This window comes from Barbatula barbatula (assembly GCF_947034865.1).
Source record: "Barbatula barbatula genome assembly, chromosome: 13".
NCBI classification, from domain to species: Eukaryota; Metazoa; Chordata; class Actinopteri; order Cypriniformes; family Nemacheilidae; genus Barbatula; species Barbatula barbatula.
This window is the reverse complement of record NC_136776.1, coordinates 15,687,756-15,707,190: the sequence shown is the minus strand read 5'-3', so window position 1 is coordinate 15,707,190 and position 19,435 is coordinate 15,687,756. Positions and strand designations below refer to the sequence as shown.

Here is a 19,435-nt window from a genome sequence, read left to right as displayed (position 1 = left end):
ACGAAGGTAACCCTAAGGTCACAGACACACGGGCAGCAGCGGGAGGGGCTGTATACTGCTGCTACTGTCATTACTATCAGCTGTGTGTCCGTGGACAGTGTGTACAGTCATTAGAGGGATCACACACACATGCAGAACGGTGTATTGATAATCAGCTCCGCCGGTCACACACGCACTGAAGGATTGAGAACAAACACAGCTGTTCTCTCATGCTGTAGTAAAGCCCTGCTGCTGTCTTACACACACAAATAAAAACTGAGACAAACCTGGGAAATAAAATCAGTGCTCTAAGATCCTAATATATAGTTGTTTGTGTGATGCTATAAGGAATATGAATAATTTCTTATCATTCAAATCATTTTCAATACTGTTTAAAGAACACTTATAAATGCTTATGCGGCTCATGACATTAAGACTACTGATGCATGATTAAATCAGTTTTTTTTTTTATTCAATAGAGTATTTCTTTCCACCCTTGTTTGGTCTCTAAACCTAAACATACGTTCTGATGGATCAGGCGTTAGTATTGCGGACAGGAACAATCTTTGCTGGATGTAAACTTGCTTCTTCTGTAAAGATTCGTGGGAAAGTGTGTCCATGTTCGTGTGCAGATAAGAAGATGAATAGTAGTTTTTATTAGTGGAAGCAAAAAAGCATGTTAATGTGACAGAACGAGAGCGAGAGAGTGTGTGTATGTGAACCTGTTAGAGTAGTCCTGTTTGCTATGTTATTTGCCGGGTGGTAATATCATCACAGACTGTTCTAATAATAAGCAGAGATACTTTGACAGTGAATGTTGGCAAACTGAAAGACAAAAATCAATTTTATTTTATTACACTTTTATTACATAATTGTATGTATTTATTTCTTATATTATTCATTATTCATTCATTTTATTGTTAATCTTGTTATTCTATAATTGTTTTAATATGTTTTCCCAGTACTTTAGTTTTTTTGCTTCCTTTACTTGCTTTGTTCCTTTTGATTTTATGTATTTTCTTACTCTTGTATACAAGGACATATGTTTTAAAAAAACTAATGATTTGAAGTTTACATAGGGCTGCTAACCTCCTTTCTGATGTGAATTTGACAAAATCATGGTATATGACATAAAAAATATCCCTTTTAAACCTATTTTATGACTAACTAAAGTTTACTATTAGTCAGCTGGAACCAATTGAGCTACAAGCGATAGAGAGGAGGAGATTTTACACTCTCTGAGAAAGTTTGTGTACTGTGGCAATCCAACCAATCTAAAAACGAATTGGGGTGATAAAAATTGAGATGTATTGTGAGGCAAAATGAAAATAAACAAAAACTGTTTTACACATATGGACCATAGAAATGAGAATGAATGAATGAGGGTAAATAAAGAAATGAAAGTGAGAGAACATGAGAGAAGTGTCTGAGATTATTTACTGTTTGTAGTATCTGGCAAAGAACCAGATGCTGTTTAACTGGCTCCCCTGAGAAACACACGCACAAACATAGCTGCACCCTGCAGGCCAGATTCCATTCAGCAATTTAACCTTTATTTCTTGATATAAACTATTTAGCTCATGTTTTTGCAGAATGGAACCATCCAGTGACCAATAACCAACCACTGTATTCTCACAAATGCACTTTTCATCACTACATGATCAGAAATACTTTTGCACATGAGAGACAGAGTCGAGTCAGATGAAGGAGAGAGAGGATTACACAGAATAGTCACTTCCTCTATGCTGGGAAGTCTAAGACTTTTAACAGTTTATGAACTTTATATGTCAACAATCACACTTCTAAGAACTACTAAGAAAAGATGAATCAGCTCTGCTCTCACATTGGACCTATTTATAGTATATCATTGTTTTTCTTATTATGTACTTTTTTATTAAAGTACATTCTCCTCACTAATAGGCCTATAAAGGTTTGTGTGTGTTTGCGTGCTTGCATGTGAGCGGGTTTATGACACGCGAGCATAAACTTTGGGGGAATTCATAAGCATTGTAAGCTTATGCCTAATGCTAGTGGAAAAGTTCACTACGATTACTCATTCAGATCTACTTTAATATAACATTCTGATATACAGAATAGCACAAACACTTTTACGCTAGTTCTGCTTTTGACAAATAATAGCTGAGTTTGTCATTATCGCCTTATAAATATCTTAGACTATAAACGGAAAGAGCAAAGCTGTACATTAATATGGCTAAAGATAAAATCCCAGCTACGATTCAAAGCTCGTGTACAAAGTTATGTTACTGCTAAAGCTTACAAACCCAAAGCATACACATCAATTATCATGTGTTGTGTGCGGTTCAGAAAATAATGTATTGGGGTAGTGAAAAATAACATAAACGTATGGTCTGACAATACTAACTAGCATTACTATACCAAATGGCATAGCAAATATAACTTTAAAAATGATGCTGCATAAACCATGCTGGCTAAATAAAACATCATGATGTTGCATAAAAAAGCATTTGAGAAGGTGGATCATTTTTCTCTGCACAAACTTGGCACTGGCAGACCAAAACAGTGTCTTTGCACTACTTTGGATGAGCATCAGAAGTGTTCTTTGACACCATTGACAATTTTCCAAGACACCGGCTATAAATAACTGTTTTCACACTAATCCAAACAAGCTGTCGCATGCACTTCGAGCTTGGCATTACAACCGAATTTATGCATTTACAAAGTGAAAAGCAAACATTTTTCATGTTTTTGCCATAGTTACTGCAATTATGTTAAGCTTCGTAAAAAGTATGACACAAAATGAAAAACAAAAACTGCTGTGGTGTTTCGGTGAAGCTCATATCATTCCCAAGTAATTTTTGTACAATAAAACTGAGATTGACTGAGGATGTTTGTCAGAAAGGCAGAGGGCCCCAACTGATGTTAACATGTGTTATATATTTCTATAATTAATGTTTTCGGTAATGTGCATAACTCATAAATATAAATGAGAATGGACTCAGCATCATTTGATTGCATCTAAAATAAACGTTGTCACTTTTATACGCAAATATTATCATAGGTAGCCTGTAAACTAAACTATTGGTGAAAATATTCCAGGATCTTATTATTATTATAGAGAATTATTTTATTAAATAATCTATTAAATTGTTTTAAAAAATAAAGGACTAAATGTCAGGGTCATGTTTGCCAAAATGAAAGGGGAGAGGATGGAGTGAGTATGATAATATATTAAATAAACGCAGAGGTCTGCACATCCAAGTAACCCAGATTGGGCTCAGGTGCCGGACAATAAGGTAAGGTAAGGTAAGGTAAATCACCTTATGGTCGAAACGTTGTGCTAATAAACTTTGGAGGATTTTTCATCATTGTGTGGAGTACACATTTTTTTCTATTTGTATATTAATATATTAAACAGGGCCCAGGATTTATTTATAAATGCTTGTCCATAGTCTGTAGTTGACAGACACTGTTGGTTTTATGAAATTATACACATTGTTTATTCTCAAGATATACAGGAGATAATCTTTATAAAATGATACTAAACTACTTTTAATTTGTTTATGTTTTTTAACATTGATTTGTATATCAGCCTCCCCATAGGTGATAGACTGCCAAGAGTTAAGACATTTTACGCAACTGCATTTGAAGAAAAATATTTTTAATGTATGCTTTATAAATGCAACTTAATGTAAATATTATGAAATATTGCCCCATGATGCACGTGAGGCCTACTAATTTAACTGTAGTGCAGTATGAAACACACCAGTTTTAACTGCAAACATAGTCTAACATATCTCATAATGCACAGGACCCTATTCCATGTAAGTAGTATTGCAGTATTATTTTTTAACATGCCCCATCTCACCACAGCCCGGCGACGGAGAGCTGGAGCAATGTAGTCAGGCCTGAAGAGTTTTGCTCCTCCTTCCCAAAACTTTGGAGGTGTTGCGCTCTCGCCATTCAGTAAAACACCGGCGTGTTTAAAGCGCAGCTGTCTGGCTGGACGCAACCTGTTCGGATCGTCGGAACTTCATAAATACGGCGCGTAGTAATGTGTGTCAAAGACTACTTTCAGGAGAAATGATTATGGTCTGTGTAACGAGTCTAGTGAGTCTACAAGAGCTTTAAGTTAACATTCGATCCCTCTGTCGTCTCTTGTGGATAAAACACCGCACTTTTCGATTCGTCTTGTGTTTCCACAGGTAAGCAGCTCTGTGAATTATACACTCGCTGAAATATTGCGTACACTTCCTTTTTTCGGGATGAAGATCTTTAATAGACCTGCACAAACTTAAATCGTAAATAAGATTGATACGGTAATGGAAAACTGGGAAATATCAGATAATTTAAAAATGGCGTTTTCCACGTCTTCAAAGGTTTTGGAAATCTAAAAAAAATGGAAAGGTTGTTTATATAATGAGGCTTATAAAACGTTTTATTAGAAAGTAAAAGCTGTTTTTAAGCGTCATAAAATCCACTAAACTCAACTACTGGCACTGTATAAAATCATAATAAATCTATAGTTTAATACGAAGAATTAAACAGCTGTTTGTTTTTATTGCGGACACGCGCGTGCTGTTTATTTTGATAATTTTGATCGTAAGTCCGCCCGCGCTCGCGCTGTCAAGCCTTCACCAAAACACGTCCAGTTTAAGCGCTTCGTACCAGGTAACCGAAGCCGGTAAATTAGATCTTCATGACGTTGTGAACTTCCTGTGAACTTTAGTTGACACATTCCTCTGAATATCATTATACGATGAAGGCAAATAACAAACTGTATTTTATTTAACATCTACATTTTATTTCTAGTTGTTATTGTCGCTTGATGTTGACCGCCTGTGTTTACGAGGCGTAAAAGGTGTCTTCGAAACAAAACACATATCAGTAAAGTCAGTGCAAAATAGACGATCCAGAATAACGTAACTAGCAATTTTTCGTTGTTACGGCTGAGCATATGATATCTTGTATGCGTAATGCGTAAATCTGTTTAGTACGCGGTGCGTAAAGAAGATTACGTTAAATTATTCCTGCTTTAAACCCATTATTCCCGTTTCTTTAAAGACATAAGTAGAAGGTTTGCTCTAAGTTCAACTGCATTCGTTTGTAATTTGAGGTAATAACCACTATGCATGTTAACACTTTCGTCTTGTTTTCGATTAGAGATAGAAGTCAACTGGCAAGCTGCCAGTCATTACTATGCAGGGGGGAGGGGGTCAGGCTCTGAAGAAGGGATGAGAGTTTGAGAAAAGCAAAGATAGAGAGATATACAAAAGGAGAGCAAGCAAAGAAGCAAACATTCCTGACACGGTGTCTCAGCAATTTAATTAAGGGGCTTATAGGATGTTGGAGTGGGCACTCGGAGGTGAAGGCTTAACCCCCCCTTGCCAAGGTTGGACTAATCCCAAGGGTCAGCTAATAAGTGCTTGGGTCATGCCACCATGACAACAAAATGGGGGAGTATCTCAGGAGCTTTCCTTCCATGGAGTTAATAACTGCATGATGGACGTTAAGAGGAGTAAGTGTGTGCAGATGTTGTGGGAAGAATGACTTTAATTAGCCCACGGTAAAGAGTCAAGTGTCCGACGGGAAGAATGTTTAGATAGAACCCTTTGATTGTAAAGTTTGATGCTTTTGTGTCTTGAGTGGAGCTCTGGCTCTCATTAAAGGTCATGGCCGTTCAACGGACTCTGAAACTCTGAAAACACTTCACTTGTTGTTTGGATTATACCCATCACTCAAAATCCTGAAATCTGTCTCATTGGTGTGGTTGCCAAAGAATGGCCCCACCTCCTAAGGCGGGATTTAATTTTGCATGGCTTTCTTCCTCCTTAAAGTAGCAATGTGGAGTTTTCAGCGGCATCTAGAGGTGAGATTGTGAATTGCCACCAATGGCTCACTCCATCTCTCCCTTTTGAAGCACTACAGCAGCTGACACTGCAAAATGTCATATTTTGGCGTCTTTCCTGAAGGAGATAACAATTTACATCTTTGATTATGTATTAGCTATCAATAAGGATATAGTCTTCTTATACCTTTTGTGTACACATCCACACAAACAAAGATAGATATTACAGATAAACAAAAATTAAAAAGCGACCAGGAAGATAAGAAAAAACTGTAGGTCGTGTAATTTCTTATGTTGTGGCTGCCCTGACTTGGATCTATTTGATGTGTAGCTATATTATGTAGTGGTGTCCAGTTGTAATAACAGTTTAAGTCGTACCCCTGCCGTGTGTATGAATATAACCGAAAGGCAAGAACCAATACCAAGAGAAACAAGATAGTATAAACACTCGCACAAAGCAAAACAAAAGCCAATGAGGTTGCAGAAAAATCTTTACATGAATAAGACTAGATGTAATATTACACATACATAGAAAAGATGCAGGGGCACCACTTATCATGCAAGTCCCTTATTGAAAGAGAATGCGAGGTAGAGAGAGTTATGGCGTTCGTGGAGTGTGCTGGGTAGTGGTTCAGATTTTCACAAGTCAAGAACAGCAAACATCCGTCTGCAGTCCTTCAAACACAGTAGTCCAGAAGTGCGCTGTTTGATCTATGCTTTTTGGGTTACTCTGGTAGTTACATAAGGCTAAAGCTCTGTTACGAAGCCTTGCTCATCAGTGAGAAATATAGTAAGAAATTATGGGCAGGTGCATTCTTGGTAATTTATGCATTTGGCAGATACCCAAAAGAATCTTTCAGTGTGTTGAAGCTATGCATTTATGTCTGCATGCATGTCTTGGCAATGGTGATTGGCGCCATGTTGTCCCTGAATTTATTTGCCAGGGCAGGCCATGTTGTACTCTTCTGTATAATTTATTTGGAAGTCTACTTGTAATTTCTATTCAGAATCTTGGCTTATCATTGTTGCATTATGAGTTGTCGCAAATTACATGTCAGTGTAAATGCAACTTTACTCAAATGTAATTTCATTTGAAATGTTGACATTGTGTGACAAAACACAATGTTGCACATGCGCGGAACTCGGCCAACAGGTCGTTCTGCTTCATTTGTCACATTTGTCATACACATGACTCTGTCTGGGTGGCATATTTACACTTGCGAGCACATCATTCAGAGGAGGTGAACATCCCCCCATAGAGAGCCCAGAGGTCACTGTGGTACCCGTTAAACAAACAGGTCGGGACAAGTACCCAGAGAAACTGATTTGGTCTTGTTCCAGCATTCCACAGCATCACTGGAGGCGAACAGATTCTGGTGTCACATCCGTTTATTTGTTGTAACGGGCTGTCAACAGGTGTAAACAGATCTGTTACAAAACAAACTCTGGGATGTTGAGACTGAGGTCTTGAGCTCTGAACGCTGGGCTTTGCTGAGTGATTAAACACACATTCACACTTTTTGTAGCATTTGTTTTAACTTTCCTTAAAAGAAAGTATTTAGTTTCATTTATCTTTTGGAAAGAAGATGTCAAATGGGCATCACTTTTGGCACTGCTGTACAGTGATACAGAAAGATCCCCATATGAATTAACGTAGTTATTTTCTGTATTTATGCTGGGGAAATGTTTTTATGACAGTTGCACCATGACCTAAAAATATGGTGATATCATGTTTACTCCTTTGGTTAGTGTTTTTTTAATAGTCATGACTTATGTACTGACATGAATCAGAGGCTCTAGGAAAGTGAATCTGTGAAATGTGTGTTTGTGTGTGATGTGAGATTTGCGCTGCTCACACATTCAAAACTTCAGAGCCCCTGACACAGAAAACATTGAAGCTGACACAGCTGGTCTGAAGACAGGACCGCCTTGGGGGCAATAGGGGGACGGTGTGCCAATTTGTTCCAGCATGTCTAAGACACAAACAGTTCTCTCGCTTTTTCTGTTCAATTGAATTCAGTGTGATTGATTTTATTTCAGATCACAGTCAGGTTCACTTTCAGATCAGGTTTACATTAAAATCAGATAAAATAATACAATAACATTATAAAACACAGATTTACCCTAAATGTAAATTTCACCAAAAATATATATATAAATATATGTCATCATTTATTCACCCATGTTGTTCAAAACATGTATAAATGTATGACTCTTTCTTCACAAAAGAAGATATTTTCAGAAATGTGGTTTTGTGGCCACTCAATGGAGGTCAATTTTGTTTGGTTACCCACGTTCTTAAAATGTCTTCTTTTGTGTTCTGCAGATGAAAGAAAGTTAAGCAGATCTGAAATGACATGAGGGAAAAAATGATTCAATAATTTTCACTTTCGGGTGAACTATCCCTTTAACAATATTTGAGTATCAGTGTGAGATTGATATGTGAGATCTGCTGAAACCTTTTCACTGCAAACTTTTTTTACACATCATTCAACTCTCAACTTTTTGACTGGTGAAAGACACTTGCACCTGAAATCATTGCAGGCTTATGAGTAATGTTGTTTAGATCTGTGGCATGACTTTTTCTCTTTTCTTCACACAGTTGTGTGTGGGTTGTAACAGCTCAGGTGCTGCTTGACTGTGGTTGACAGGTGTATGAGTGTGCACCTGGGGTAAATTAATCTGTTTGTATGGATCATACATGTTTATCTTTTTTTTAAGATGACAAGGTGAAAGCTGCCATGTTTCACCCCATTTAACACTGATTTGGTGTGAGGATAAGCCTGATAAACAGGTTGAGCTTAACAAAATAACAGCAACCTGTCTGGAGCTTACCATACCGGCAAAAAGACAAAAATGGCGAGAGACATGTATAGACAAGAACAAACAGTTCTCTCTTCTCCTCGTTTGTCACAAAATGAGAAAAGTCTTTACTGTAAGTGAAACGATGAATGATTGATTGTAGGTTTTACTGGCACAACAATATTTATATTTTTCTCTTGACAGTCACATGAATCATGTTACTGACATACACACAACAAAAGATCACTTGTTTTCCATTATAATACACAATTAAAACAAAACATTTTAAGCAATTTTGCTTGTCAAATTAATGTATTAAGATATGGTTACTGAGAATACAGAGTTTATTTTTTATACCCACAGGTCCTATATGATAGTAACCACTTCATCATAAATAATGCTGATAATACTACTAATAATAATAGTGTTATATTTACTATATTTATTATTATCATGATTATTATTACTAATGATGATGATTATTATAATAATAATAATACAGTTAAAAATAATGTATACACAATATTATTATTATTAAATTCAGATTTATGCATTCAATAATAAGTTTCATGTGTTAAACAAAAATGCAGTAAAAAAACAAATACAACTAAAATAGATTATAAATTCAGAATAAAATATCTGTTCTCGAAAAAGATCATCAACTTTGCTCATGTGAAGTGTGGGATCTGTAACCGGTGGACAGAAATCAGAGAGGTGATGCGCACAATGCCATGGCAGTAGGTTGTGCCACCTGACAGCATGCCAGTCATAGCATCATAACGTCTGCCATCATGGACATTCCACTCTAATGCTGTGTCTTCTTTATATGGAGCCCTTAAGAAAGAAAGGTACAAAACAAAAGGACGGCAAGAAGCGTTCACCTCAAACACACGCACACACCTTAAAATGCTTTTCATTCCTGCCATGTACTGTAATCTACGATAGATAGATAGATAGATAGATAGATAGATAGATAGATAGATAGATAGATAGATAGATAGATAGATAGATAGATAGATAGATAGATAGATAGATAGATAGATAGATAGATAGATAGATAGATAGATAGATAGATAGATAGATAGATAGATAGATAGATAGATAGATAGATAGATAGATAGATAGATAGATAGATAGATAGATAGATAGATAGATAGATAGATAGATAGATAGATAGATAGATAGATAGATAGATAGATAGATAGATAGATAGATAGATAGATAGTTAATGAGAGATAGAGATAGAGATCCCAACCCATAAACATTACATTTGTTTTGATTGGCTAGAAATGTTGTATATTTATTGAGGGAAGACAAATTATTTCATGCTAAAACTCAACAATATTTTCACATGACAACTACAGAGGCATTGTGACAGACCCTGATTTCAACTCAAGATCATCTTTGTAACCGTATATGACGGCCTGGCGTGTGTCTGTGGCATGTTTAAGTTGGTCTACTTTGGTCTTCAGCCTTGTAGCGTTTCTCACATTTCACACAAAAATGCGAAGTCTACCGCTGCATCGCTGACTGCGGGATGGAGTGGAGGTAACCCGATCCAGGTGTGCACACGCAGGCACACAAACACGCACACACAGCGCGTAACCTGAACTGCACGGTGCCCCTGGGAAAAGCTGGAGGAGGATCTTATACTTTTATTGCACCCAGCCGGTGCTAAGCCTATCTCCTCTCACCTTTTCAATGTCTTTTGGTGTGCGTTTGAGTGTTTGTTTGTCTGGAGGGCACAAAGTGTGTGTGTTTGCATTATAGCTATGACTAAAACTACTTGTTAAGAGGCCAATATAGGGTTCTAATAGCCATATCCAATGAAACTTAACCGAAAAGTTGAGTTTAGAAAGTTTTTAACTTTTGTCTTGATAGTTCTTTAGAGAAAAGAAGGTTTAGCAAAGGACCCTCTTAATGGGAATAATAATTTCAATATCTGGAATTTCTTCAGCGAACAAATAAAGTTGATGTAACATTGTAATTTGATTAGCAAAGGAAAAGGCTAAATGTATAATTTGCATTTGAAACGCCTTTCTAGCTTGTATGACATAATCTAGGTTGACTATTTGGATAAGCTATTGGCTTGGCTTGGCTAAGACATTGTTATAGAGAATTTAGCAAAAAGAAATCCTGTCTTTTCTCTGAACCTGAAGTGAAGAAAAGCTTTTCCAATAACTAGAGAATAGAAGGTTGTTTGAAGAACATAGTAAAGTTCTCCTGTGGCATCAAGCTATACAATTCTTTATGGTTCAAATTGGAAACTGTATGAGTGTACCATGCATGCACTTAAGATTGCATTGGCTCCTGCGCCGCATTTAGCAGCTTCTGTTGTGGTTTAAGTGAAGCATGAGGAAGTCGCAGTTGTCCCCATTGAATCTGTTTCATATTTTAAATCAGCCACATGCACATGAGCATGATTCAAACCTGCATAAACAAACAGGCTTACGGGCATGCACCCACTCAAACAAAATACACAGTTAAATAGTGCAAATGTCTGTTTCTCCCTTAAATCCTCCCCCTACCCTAATCGTGAAACAGTTACTTTATGGGAGCGGTCTGTCACCCAGAGAGACTGCCCAAATGCATTCTGGGTAACACAATTCAGCTGTGCTCGAGAGCTGCTGAAGAAACTTGTGCATGCTCGTATTCTAAGAACAGTAGCAGCAAAATGATGAAAATCAAGTTAATTATTGGAAGTGTTGAGAACACTAGCAACACCCTAATTTAAATAACCCAGTCAAACACATCGTAATGAACATTAGTGTTTATTTAAAGCTGCTATCGGTGACATTTTTGTTTAAATGTAAAGAAAGGTCCGTTTTTGAACAGGTACACACAAGTTTCCTATCCCGATTAACAACGCTACGTTTATAATAATGATTTGTTTTAAGAGCAGTCGCTTACGATTTCACAGGAAATGGCAATTTGATGTCATTTGACTTAAACCCACATAAAGATAAGTATGTAAAGTAACCTATAACTTCATCTTTTAAACAGAGATGGCGATAGAGGGGCAAACAGATTGCAGCTTTAAAGATTTATAATTTGATATTAAAATAAAAGGCTATGTAAAATTATGCAGATATTTTGTTACATATTATTTATATACTGTGGTGCCTTAAAAAGTACAGTGCTTTTCAATGCAATATACATAAATTTACCAAAACAATGTCAATAAAACACACATAAGTAGTATATCGATCAAAAAAGCTATCCCAACATAAAATATTAAATAATATATTAAAATATAGTATAAAAGAAATGTATGTATTTACAAATGTTTTATAATTGTAAAATATAATATAATATAAAAAATAAACTAAGTATTAAGGTGAGAGTTGTTAAAAAAACAATCTGATTTGGTTCCCTAATGTCACCTAGTGACTTTCATAATTTGGGGAATAACAGGAAAAACTCAACCAAAGTGTTTTTAAGCCAATTTATTCAATAAAATTATTGATTTAGTAAAGCTCTACATATAAGAGTGAGAGAGAGAACAGTTTAGAAGATTGTTCTCAGTTTCTGATAAAACCAGTACAGTTCAGTTAGTAGCATCACAGCTTTTATCTAGTTACTCTACAACACACACACACCTAAATGCTGTTGAGAGTGTCTCTTTGACATCTAAGCTTTTGGTTTCGGCTGTATTTATTTAGTACTTTGCTATTCAAAAGGAGTTACCTTAAGAAAGTATTAAAGTGCTCAATGGGTTAACAAACAAAAGATAAACTAAAATGAAATAGTATTGAGCCAGGGTCGTTCGAGGTCTCTCTTTTGCTTTTGTTTCATCTCCCTCTCCAATTCCTCAATTTCATCACCAAGTCATACTCAAAAACACACCATCGGACATAATGAGAAGTCTTAAAGGAATGCAAACGGATGTTATGCGTGTTTCTCATTCGACCAGGCATTGTTTCATCACAAATAAAGAAAAGATCAGCCAAGCCTTGAGGGAATGTGGCTTGTTGGAGAGATACCTGTCTATTGATTGTTGGGTGTGTGTGTAAGGATATCAGCGCTCTTTTGTGAGTTTGTGTGTTTGTGGGACATACAAGGCCAAATAGCATGTCAGATAAAACTTTTATTTTAAATGGATCTCCGAATGGTTCCCTTAAATGTCTTTCATTAAATATATAATTACTGCGGTATAAACCGGTTGGGCTGATGTACCTGCCGAGAAGCAGGTGCCACCTAAAGTCGTGTGCCATTGTTTTAGTGTGATACAACCTGGAATGCATGAAACCTCGCCAATATATTCAGGTTATGTAAGGGCTCTCAAACATTGTTTATCAGGAGACGCTGTCCACAGTTGTTAAAGTTTATTTTGCCTAAAATTCTTAAGGATAGACAAAAGAGGACAAAAGTAACAATTGTGGACACTGTACTGTATGAGTACAGACCAAAAAAGGACTGTGAAGAGCATAGCTCGGATAGTTTGGTGAGAAATGTTCTCTCCGTTTTTGAGATCTCGCTTGTCAATCAATCACAGAGCTAAAACAAGACTTTTATACTTTGGTGGCTTTAAATACAATTTTAAATTTTTTAGAGAGCAAACAAGTACAACTCTGCAAGTGTTCAAAAAGAGAAATGTCTGAGATCACATTTAAAATGTTCTTCCTGAAACCCTTTGGAGGCCCCATCCCTTCAATGAAGATGGATTTTTGGGGTTATTGTAAAATTCCTTCCGTGCCGGTGGGATTGTGCATGTACAGGAGAAAAAAAAGGGCAGGAGAAAACAGGACAGAAGAGAAAAAGTGAGGGTATCATCCCTGCGATAATGAAAAATATATTTTCAGTTTAAAAGCCAAGCGACCTATGGAGAATGAATGAATGACCTATTCATTCATGTTTTAAAAACATAGTGACAGTAATAAAATACCAAACCACAATATAACATTTGTGGAACCTTATTTCTGTACCTATTGTAATAAAGGCAGGATGAAAAACAGCATTCATCATTATTTTCAAAACTTGAAACAAAAGTACTGTGTTGTTGAACAAAACTACACAGCTGAAACTAAGAAATACTCGGTAACGGAGTGTAATGAAAGGATAATTGATCATTATACTAAGATGAAACAGTCAGGTAATTATAACTCAACTAATAGAGCCAAAATGAACCTCACATTAGCTAAACACAAAATCAAGCACTTACACATACACACTGTTTTTACTCCCAATGTCTGATATTTCCATGTATGAAATAAATTAAGAACACAAACGACAACTACACAATCCAAGGTCATTTCTACAGAAAAATTATCAGATAATAATTAAGAATAAATAAAGAGTGTGAGAACATATAATAACAGGACTATTAGCAGCTTTCCCAGCAGCCAGGCATTGCCCGTCACCTTCCGGATGGAAAGAAAGGGCTAATGTGGGCTAAAAAAGCTCACAATTGAAACCTCAGATGGACAAAAAGATAAATAGAGCTGTGTAGAGCTGCCAAACCAATTGCTGTTCATTTGCTTCAATAGACTGTGCCTTGTGCAGCCAGGTCGCTTGTAGAGCAGTAAACTGTTCTTTGTACCCGCAGACGTACACATTGTTACCTCAGATGTGAACAAGATGGCAGAGGCTTGGCCCGGCCCTTTGTTCACAGGAAAATCAAAGGCATCTGAGAAATTGTCGAAACAATTAGTTAACAGTGACACACTCGAACTACACAGTCTCCAGACTTGAAAATCAAGAGGCTTAAAATGTTCACAAAAGACCTTTAACCACCTTGACCCAATCTGCTTCTATTTTGAATAACTGCTTTAGAAAAGCTACACTGTGTTAATGAAGGATCAACAGTGGTCATCAACAGTTTTTGCTATTATTTTATGCCTCAAACACCCATTCATCGACACCAAACTAGAAATCAGTTCCTTGTTCCTGAAAGCAAAAACTGATTGTATCTGTTGCCAAAAAATATAATGTATTCAAAGATTAAAGATATAGTGATGTGTACATATGTCATTTTAATATCAAGTTTCTGTTTTTTGCATCATAGGTTTCATCCTCAAATGTCAGACACAACGATGCAGCTCCTGTGTTTCCTGTCTCGTCTCATTTTGTTTCAGTTACTGTGTGGGTCTCTTAGCAGCGGATGTCCTCAGAAATGCACATGCAACCCCAATGACTTAATCTTCTGCGTCCGGCGGGACTTGGACTACATGCCTCGTGGTCTACCCTCCTCCACGAAGGACCTCTATCTGTTTCAGAACAACATCAACACCTTGCAACATCACGATTTCATAGAGTTTGAGCAGCTAGTAATGCTGGAACTAAGTAAGAATCTGCTCGATGAAATCCCTGATGGGGTTTTCAGTTCACTGTCTTCCTTACACAACCTGGATCTCTCCTCAAACCGCATCACCCATATTTCCAAAGACAGTTTTAATGGGCTGGTTAACTTGGAAAGGCTGTATCTCTACAACAACCAAATTCAGAGTATTCACCCAGCTGCTTTTGAGGGACTGGAGAACCTTCTGGAGCTGAAGCTTCAGGGGAATCAAATTAGTGTGTTGCCAGCTCTTCGACTGCATAGACTGCTCCACCTGGACCTTAGTTATAACAGTATCCCACCACCACGACCTGATGATCTACAGACCCCGAACCTTGAGTCCCTTAAAATAGCTGGATTGGGTATGGGCAGTCTGGATGAGGGACTGCTTAAAAGTCTGGTGAACCTACATGTTCTGGATGTCTCTCAGAACCAGCTTCAGGAGATACAACCTACACTGAAGGCAATGTCAGGCTTAAGATACCTCAATTTATCCGGTAACCCTTTGGGTTCCCTTAAACAAGAGGACTTTGAAAATCTGGCTAATCTGTCAGAACTCGACTTGAGCAGTATTAACTTGCAGGGTTTTCCAGATGGCTTCTTCAATCTTTTCCTCAAACTTGAGCAACTAAATGTAGCTGAAAACCCTTTTAACTGCCTCTGTCCACTGGCTTGGTTCCCATCATGGCTGAAGGATGCAAAAGTTCGGTTGTTGAGGACTGAGGAGACTCGTTGCCACTTTCCTCCAATAAATTCAGGCAAGTTTTTGTCAAAGCTGGAGCATAAAGATTTTGGCTGTCCCACAACGACCATTGAATTAACAAGTGCAAGGACAAGCAGTTCGACAAACAAGCCAACAGACCCTACTACACCATTAGGTACAACACATGCCATTCCCCCTCCACCACCAAGTAAGATGCCTTTAATAGACCGCGACAGCTTCCTCCCCTCTCATACCACTGCCTCCCCCAGCAGGATCATAGAGGAGCCTGAGGAAGATGAAGAAGAAGAGGTTATGTGCTCTTCCAGTATTTGTCTAAATGGTGGAACATGCAAGTTTGACTCATATGGGCAACTTATTTGCATGTGTCCACCTCACACATCAGGACACTACTGTGAGATTCAAAACGAGGCTCGACCTCCTCCACCTTCCCCAAGAATTTCCATCGAGACCATTGCAACAGTCCAGCCCAAAACAATCAGCTCCCATCATGTAACCAGCACTTCCATTACACTAGACCTTCAACGCTACATAGAGACACGGCCAAACATCCGTGGAGTTCGTCTGACTTATAGGAACTTGTCCGGCCCTGACCGGAGGCCACTGCAGCTTAATGTGCCTGCATCCTACCCTGAGTACACACTCAGAGGTCTTCAGGGCAATAGCACTTATTCGGTATGTGCTAGCCCACTGGGAGAACCTATCCATTCTTCCATTGATGCCTGTGTGGAGGTTCGCACAGCAGGAATCCCACCCTCGACCGATGAACCCAGCGTTGTCAAGACTGAACCCTCATCCTCCCTCATACCCATCGTGGTGGCTGTTGGGGTGGTGATGATTGCAGCTATTGTAGCCGCTGTGGTGGTCATCCGTCGCAGGAAGAGATCCAAGGCTCCAATAGAAAGGGGTTTACATGAGACATCCCCTCTGGAGTTGGAGGGAGTCAAAGCAAATCCAGAGAATGGGGTGAAGCATCCAAAACAACCCGACATTACCCCCTGCTCATCTTTAACTCTCAACAGCTTAGAATATGATGCACTGTTAATACAAGGACAGTGTCCAGCCAACAACAATATAGGCTGCAATAAACCCTCTTATGTGTAAAATCCATAATGTGCTAAACATACCTCCACTCAACTACATGCTCCGTGACTCCTGCAGGCGGGTGCGATGCAGACACCAGGTAGACTCTTTTGACTGGTGGGTTGGTGAACATTTTAATGCATCCCGGCCAAAAGTTTATAAAAGTTTATACAGACTTTCAGTATTTAAACTAGGTTCATTTCCATATTTTTTTCAGAAAAAGTGCCTTTTATTACCGTAATATTAGAGCTTAATGAGAATTTATCTCTCAAATGAAAGAAATGTCTGGAGAGTAGCGTTCCTAGGATATAAAACAGGTAGCATGAGAGCTTGCCTGGACGCCTGGACTTCTTGGTCCAGAAAAAATTGCACTGATCGAAAACACTGTGGGACAGTGTGCCAATGAGGTGCTTATTAGCTGAACCTCTGAAGAGATGCTTCAACATCAAAGCAGTCCCTTTCCCCCCTCCGTCCTTCACAAGAGATTATTTGCTGTGAAAAAGTGTAATGAAGAGACAGTTTTCTTACGTTTAGTTTATACAGTTTGTTAAAGCTGATGTTTTGAAATTCTCTTTTTGTATTTTTATGACATTTATGAAATTATGTGTTTGTTTCTGTTCCAAAATTAGGGTCCAAAATTAATACACTCACCAAGTGCCAAATGTGAGTACAAACTGGCATTTTCTTGATTAAATAGATATCGGTTCATCAGTCTAACTGACAGATCACTCAACTTTTTAACCTAATTCATCATCATTCTTTCAACGGAAATGAAATTATGATAAACTCACATAGATTGGCACATAGTTAATTTTGGATCCTCCATGAGACTGTAGGATATTGTTCTAACTCTTCTGACTTGAGCGCAACAAGTTAAAATGCCATTTTCTTTTCCTGAATGAAAACAAAGTCGCTATACTTGTGCTAAGTCCAGCGAACGTCTGGCAAAGAAACACTTTGCGAGACTATAAACACCCACAGCCATTTTGACCTCAAACAAATTCCACTCATTGACAAACAGACTGGTACTATATATGGAGATGGATAACAAACGCTTTCAGCAAAGCTGTTTTTTGATGTGCCAACGTTCTAAAAATGTCCCGTAGCCATAATTCAAACAGAGACCTAAAGAGAGAAACTAGAAGGAAGGATTCAAAGCCAGGTTTTGTTTTTGTATGCGTTGCCAAGCTGAGCCCAGTTTATGCCACACAACGAATCAAAGCCAGATGGCTCTGATCACCAGACCCAAAACGTACACAAAGTGCTGTGGTGGCACCAGTAATGGTATCAGATGGTACTTTGATATGGAACTTTATGATTTAGATGTTCACATACAAACAGGGTACTTAAAAGGATACCATGTTTAAATAAATATGTTATTTCCATGGTACTCTTTTAATCTTTGAGACTGAAAATTGCATTTTTTTTGTACTCCTGAAATGTTCATTTGGAACAGCTTTCACGTAAATCTTAAACTTGCTTTTAGTACTGAAAGTAATAACCATGGTAATTGGTGATTTTCTGTGTCCAGGCCAAATTTTGTATAGTAGAGTTGCACGTTTATGTGCATTATCTAGTGGTTATGTAAAGGGGAACAGAGCCAATACTCCAAATTCCAAAGTGAGAATTGACAAAAAATCTTTCTTTAGACATGCAACTCACATATTTATGAAGAGTGTGTGCACTGAAGACGCCAGCGCTTAGCACATCCAAACATTTGAACTGGAATGAGGTGCAGCTTTACACAGCATGGGGGGCTTCAGATATTTGAAATATTTTCAAACCTTTTTCAAGTTCCATGCTTATCTTGCGATGATTGTTGTTTTTGTCTTTAGTTGTGCCAAGTTTTGATTTTTTTATTTGTAAATATTTGAATCCTTTGCAAGAAAAATTTGTGATGTCTTTTGAGAAAATAAAATATAGAAAAAATCTCAGTATTATGCCTGTTCTTCCCTGCCAAGATATTTTGCTTGACTAAAACAGCAGGACCTCAAAGCTTTTAAGTAGTTTACCAAAACAGTTCCATATTAATGGAATATTAATCCATATTAATGGATTCAAATAGTGGGAATAACTTTAGTGGTAACTCCATTGCTTGAGTTCGGATTATTACTAATAAAACTACTGTCAGACATTTTTAGGAAAAAGGCCAATGGTCAGATGCTATTCTTTAATAACCCAAGCTTAATGCATGATTATAGACTTTAGGAATTTGTTCCTTTAAATCCTAGTTTCACACCCTTTATTCATTGGCCGTTGTTTATAGGTGTGAAATATGCTCTTGAAGGGATAGTTCACCCAAAAGAAGAAAAAAAAATGTATAACCTTTATATGAAAAAATATGAAGAAATGTCTCAGGTCTCAATGTGGTTTTACACCACTGAGTGCAGCAGCACGTCTAACGTGGTTCCCATTATGGAATGTGTGGGGAAAACCAAAAAAAGAGGAATTTAATTTATTTGAAAAAGCTGGTGCTGATAATGTAAGGTCGAGGTGGTGAGGGTCATGGAGTGAAAGAAGCTAGAGAAGAGGGAAAGAGAGAGAGGTGGAAGGAGGTGCGGGGGATGGAAAGATGGCTGTAATTTGAGTTGAGACTGATGGTTGGGTTTGATAAATGCTCAAACGGCCCCTCGCTTGGCGGACCCCCGTCCTGTACTTACATAGCACCAGTAGGTAGCAAATCATCAAACTCCTCGCTTAATACAAAATTGGAATTGGAAAAACCAAGAAAGAAAAACACTAAATA

General features: G+C 37.7%; 1 protein-coding gene across 1 annotated transcript; it reads left to right on the top strand.

Moving 5' to 3' along the window:
• The first annotated feature begins 3,934 nt into the window (after positions 1-3,934).
• vasna (vasorin a) lies at positions 3,935-18,608 on the top strand. Its single transcript, XM_079471239.1, has 2 exons — positions 3,935-4,163; positions 14,613-18,608. The coding sequence occupies exon 2, from the start codon at positions 14,626-14,628 to the stop codon at positions 16,708-16,710; it is 2,085 nt and encodes a 694-aa protein (XP_079327365.1). The 5' UTR covers positions 3,935-4,163; positions 14,613-14,625; the 3' UTR covers positions 16,711-18,608.
• The last annotated feature ends 827 nt before the right edge of the window (positions 18,609-19,435 follow it).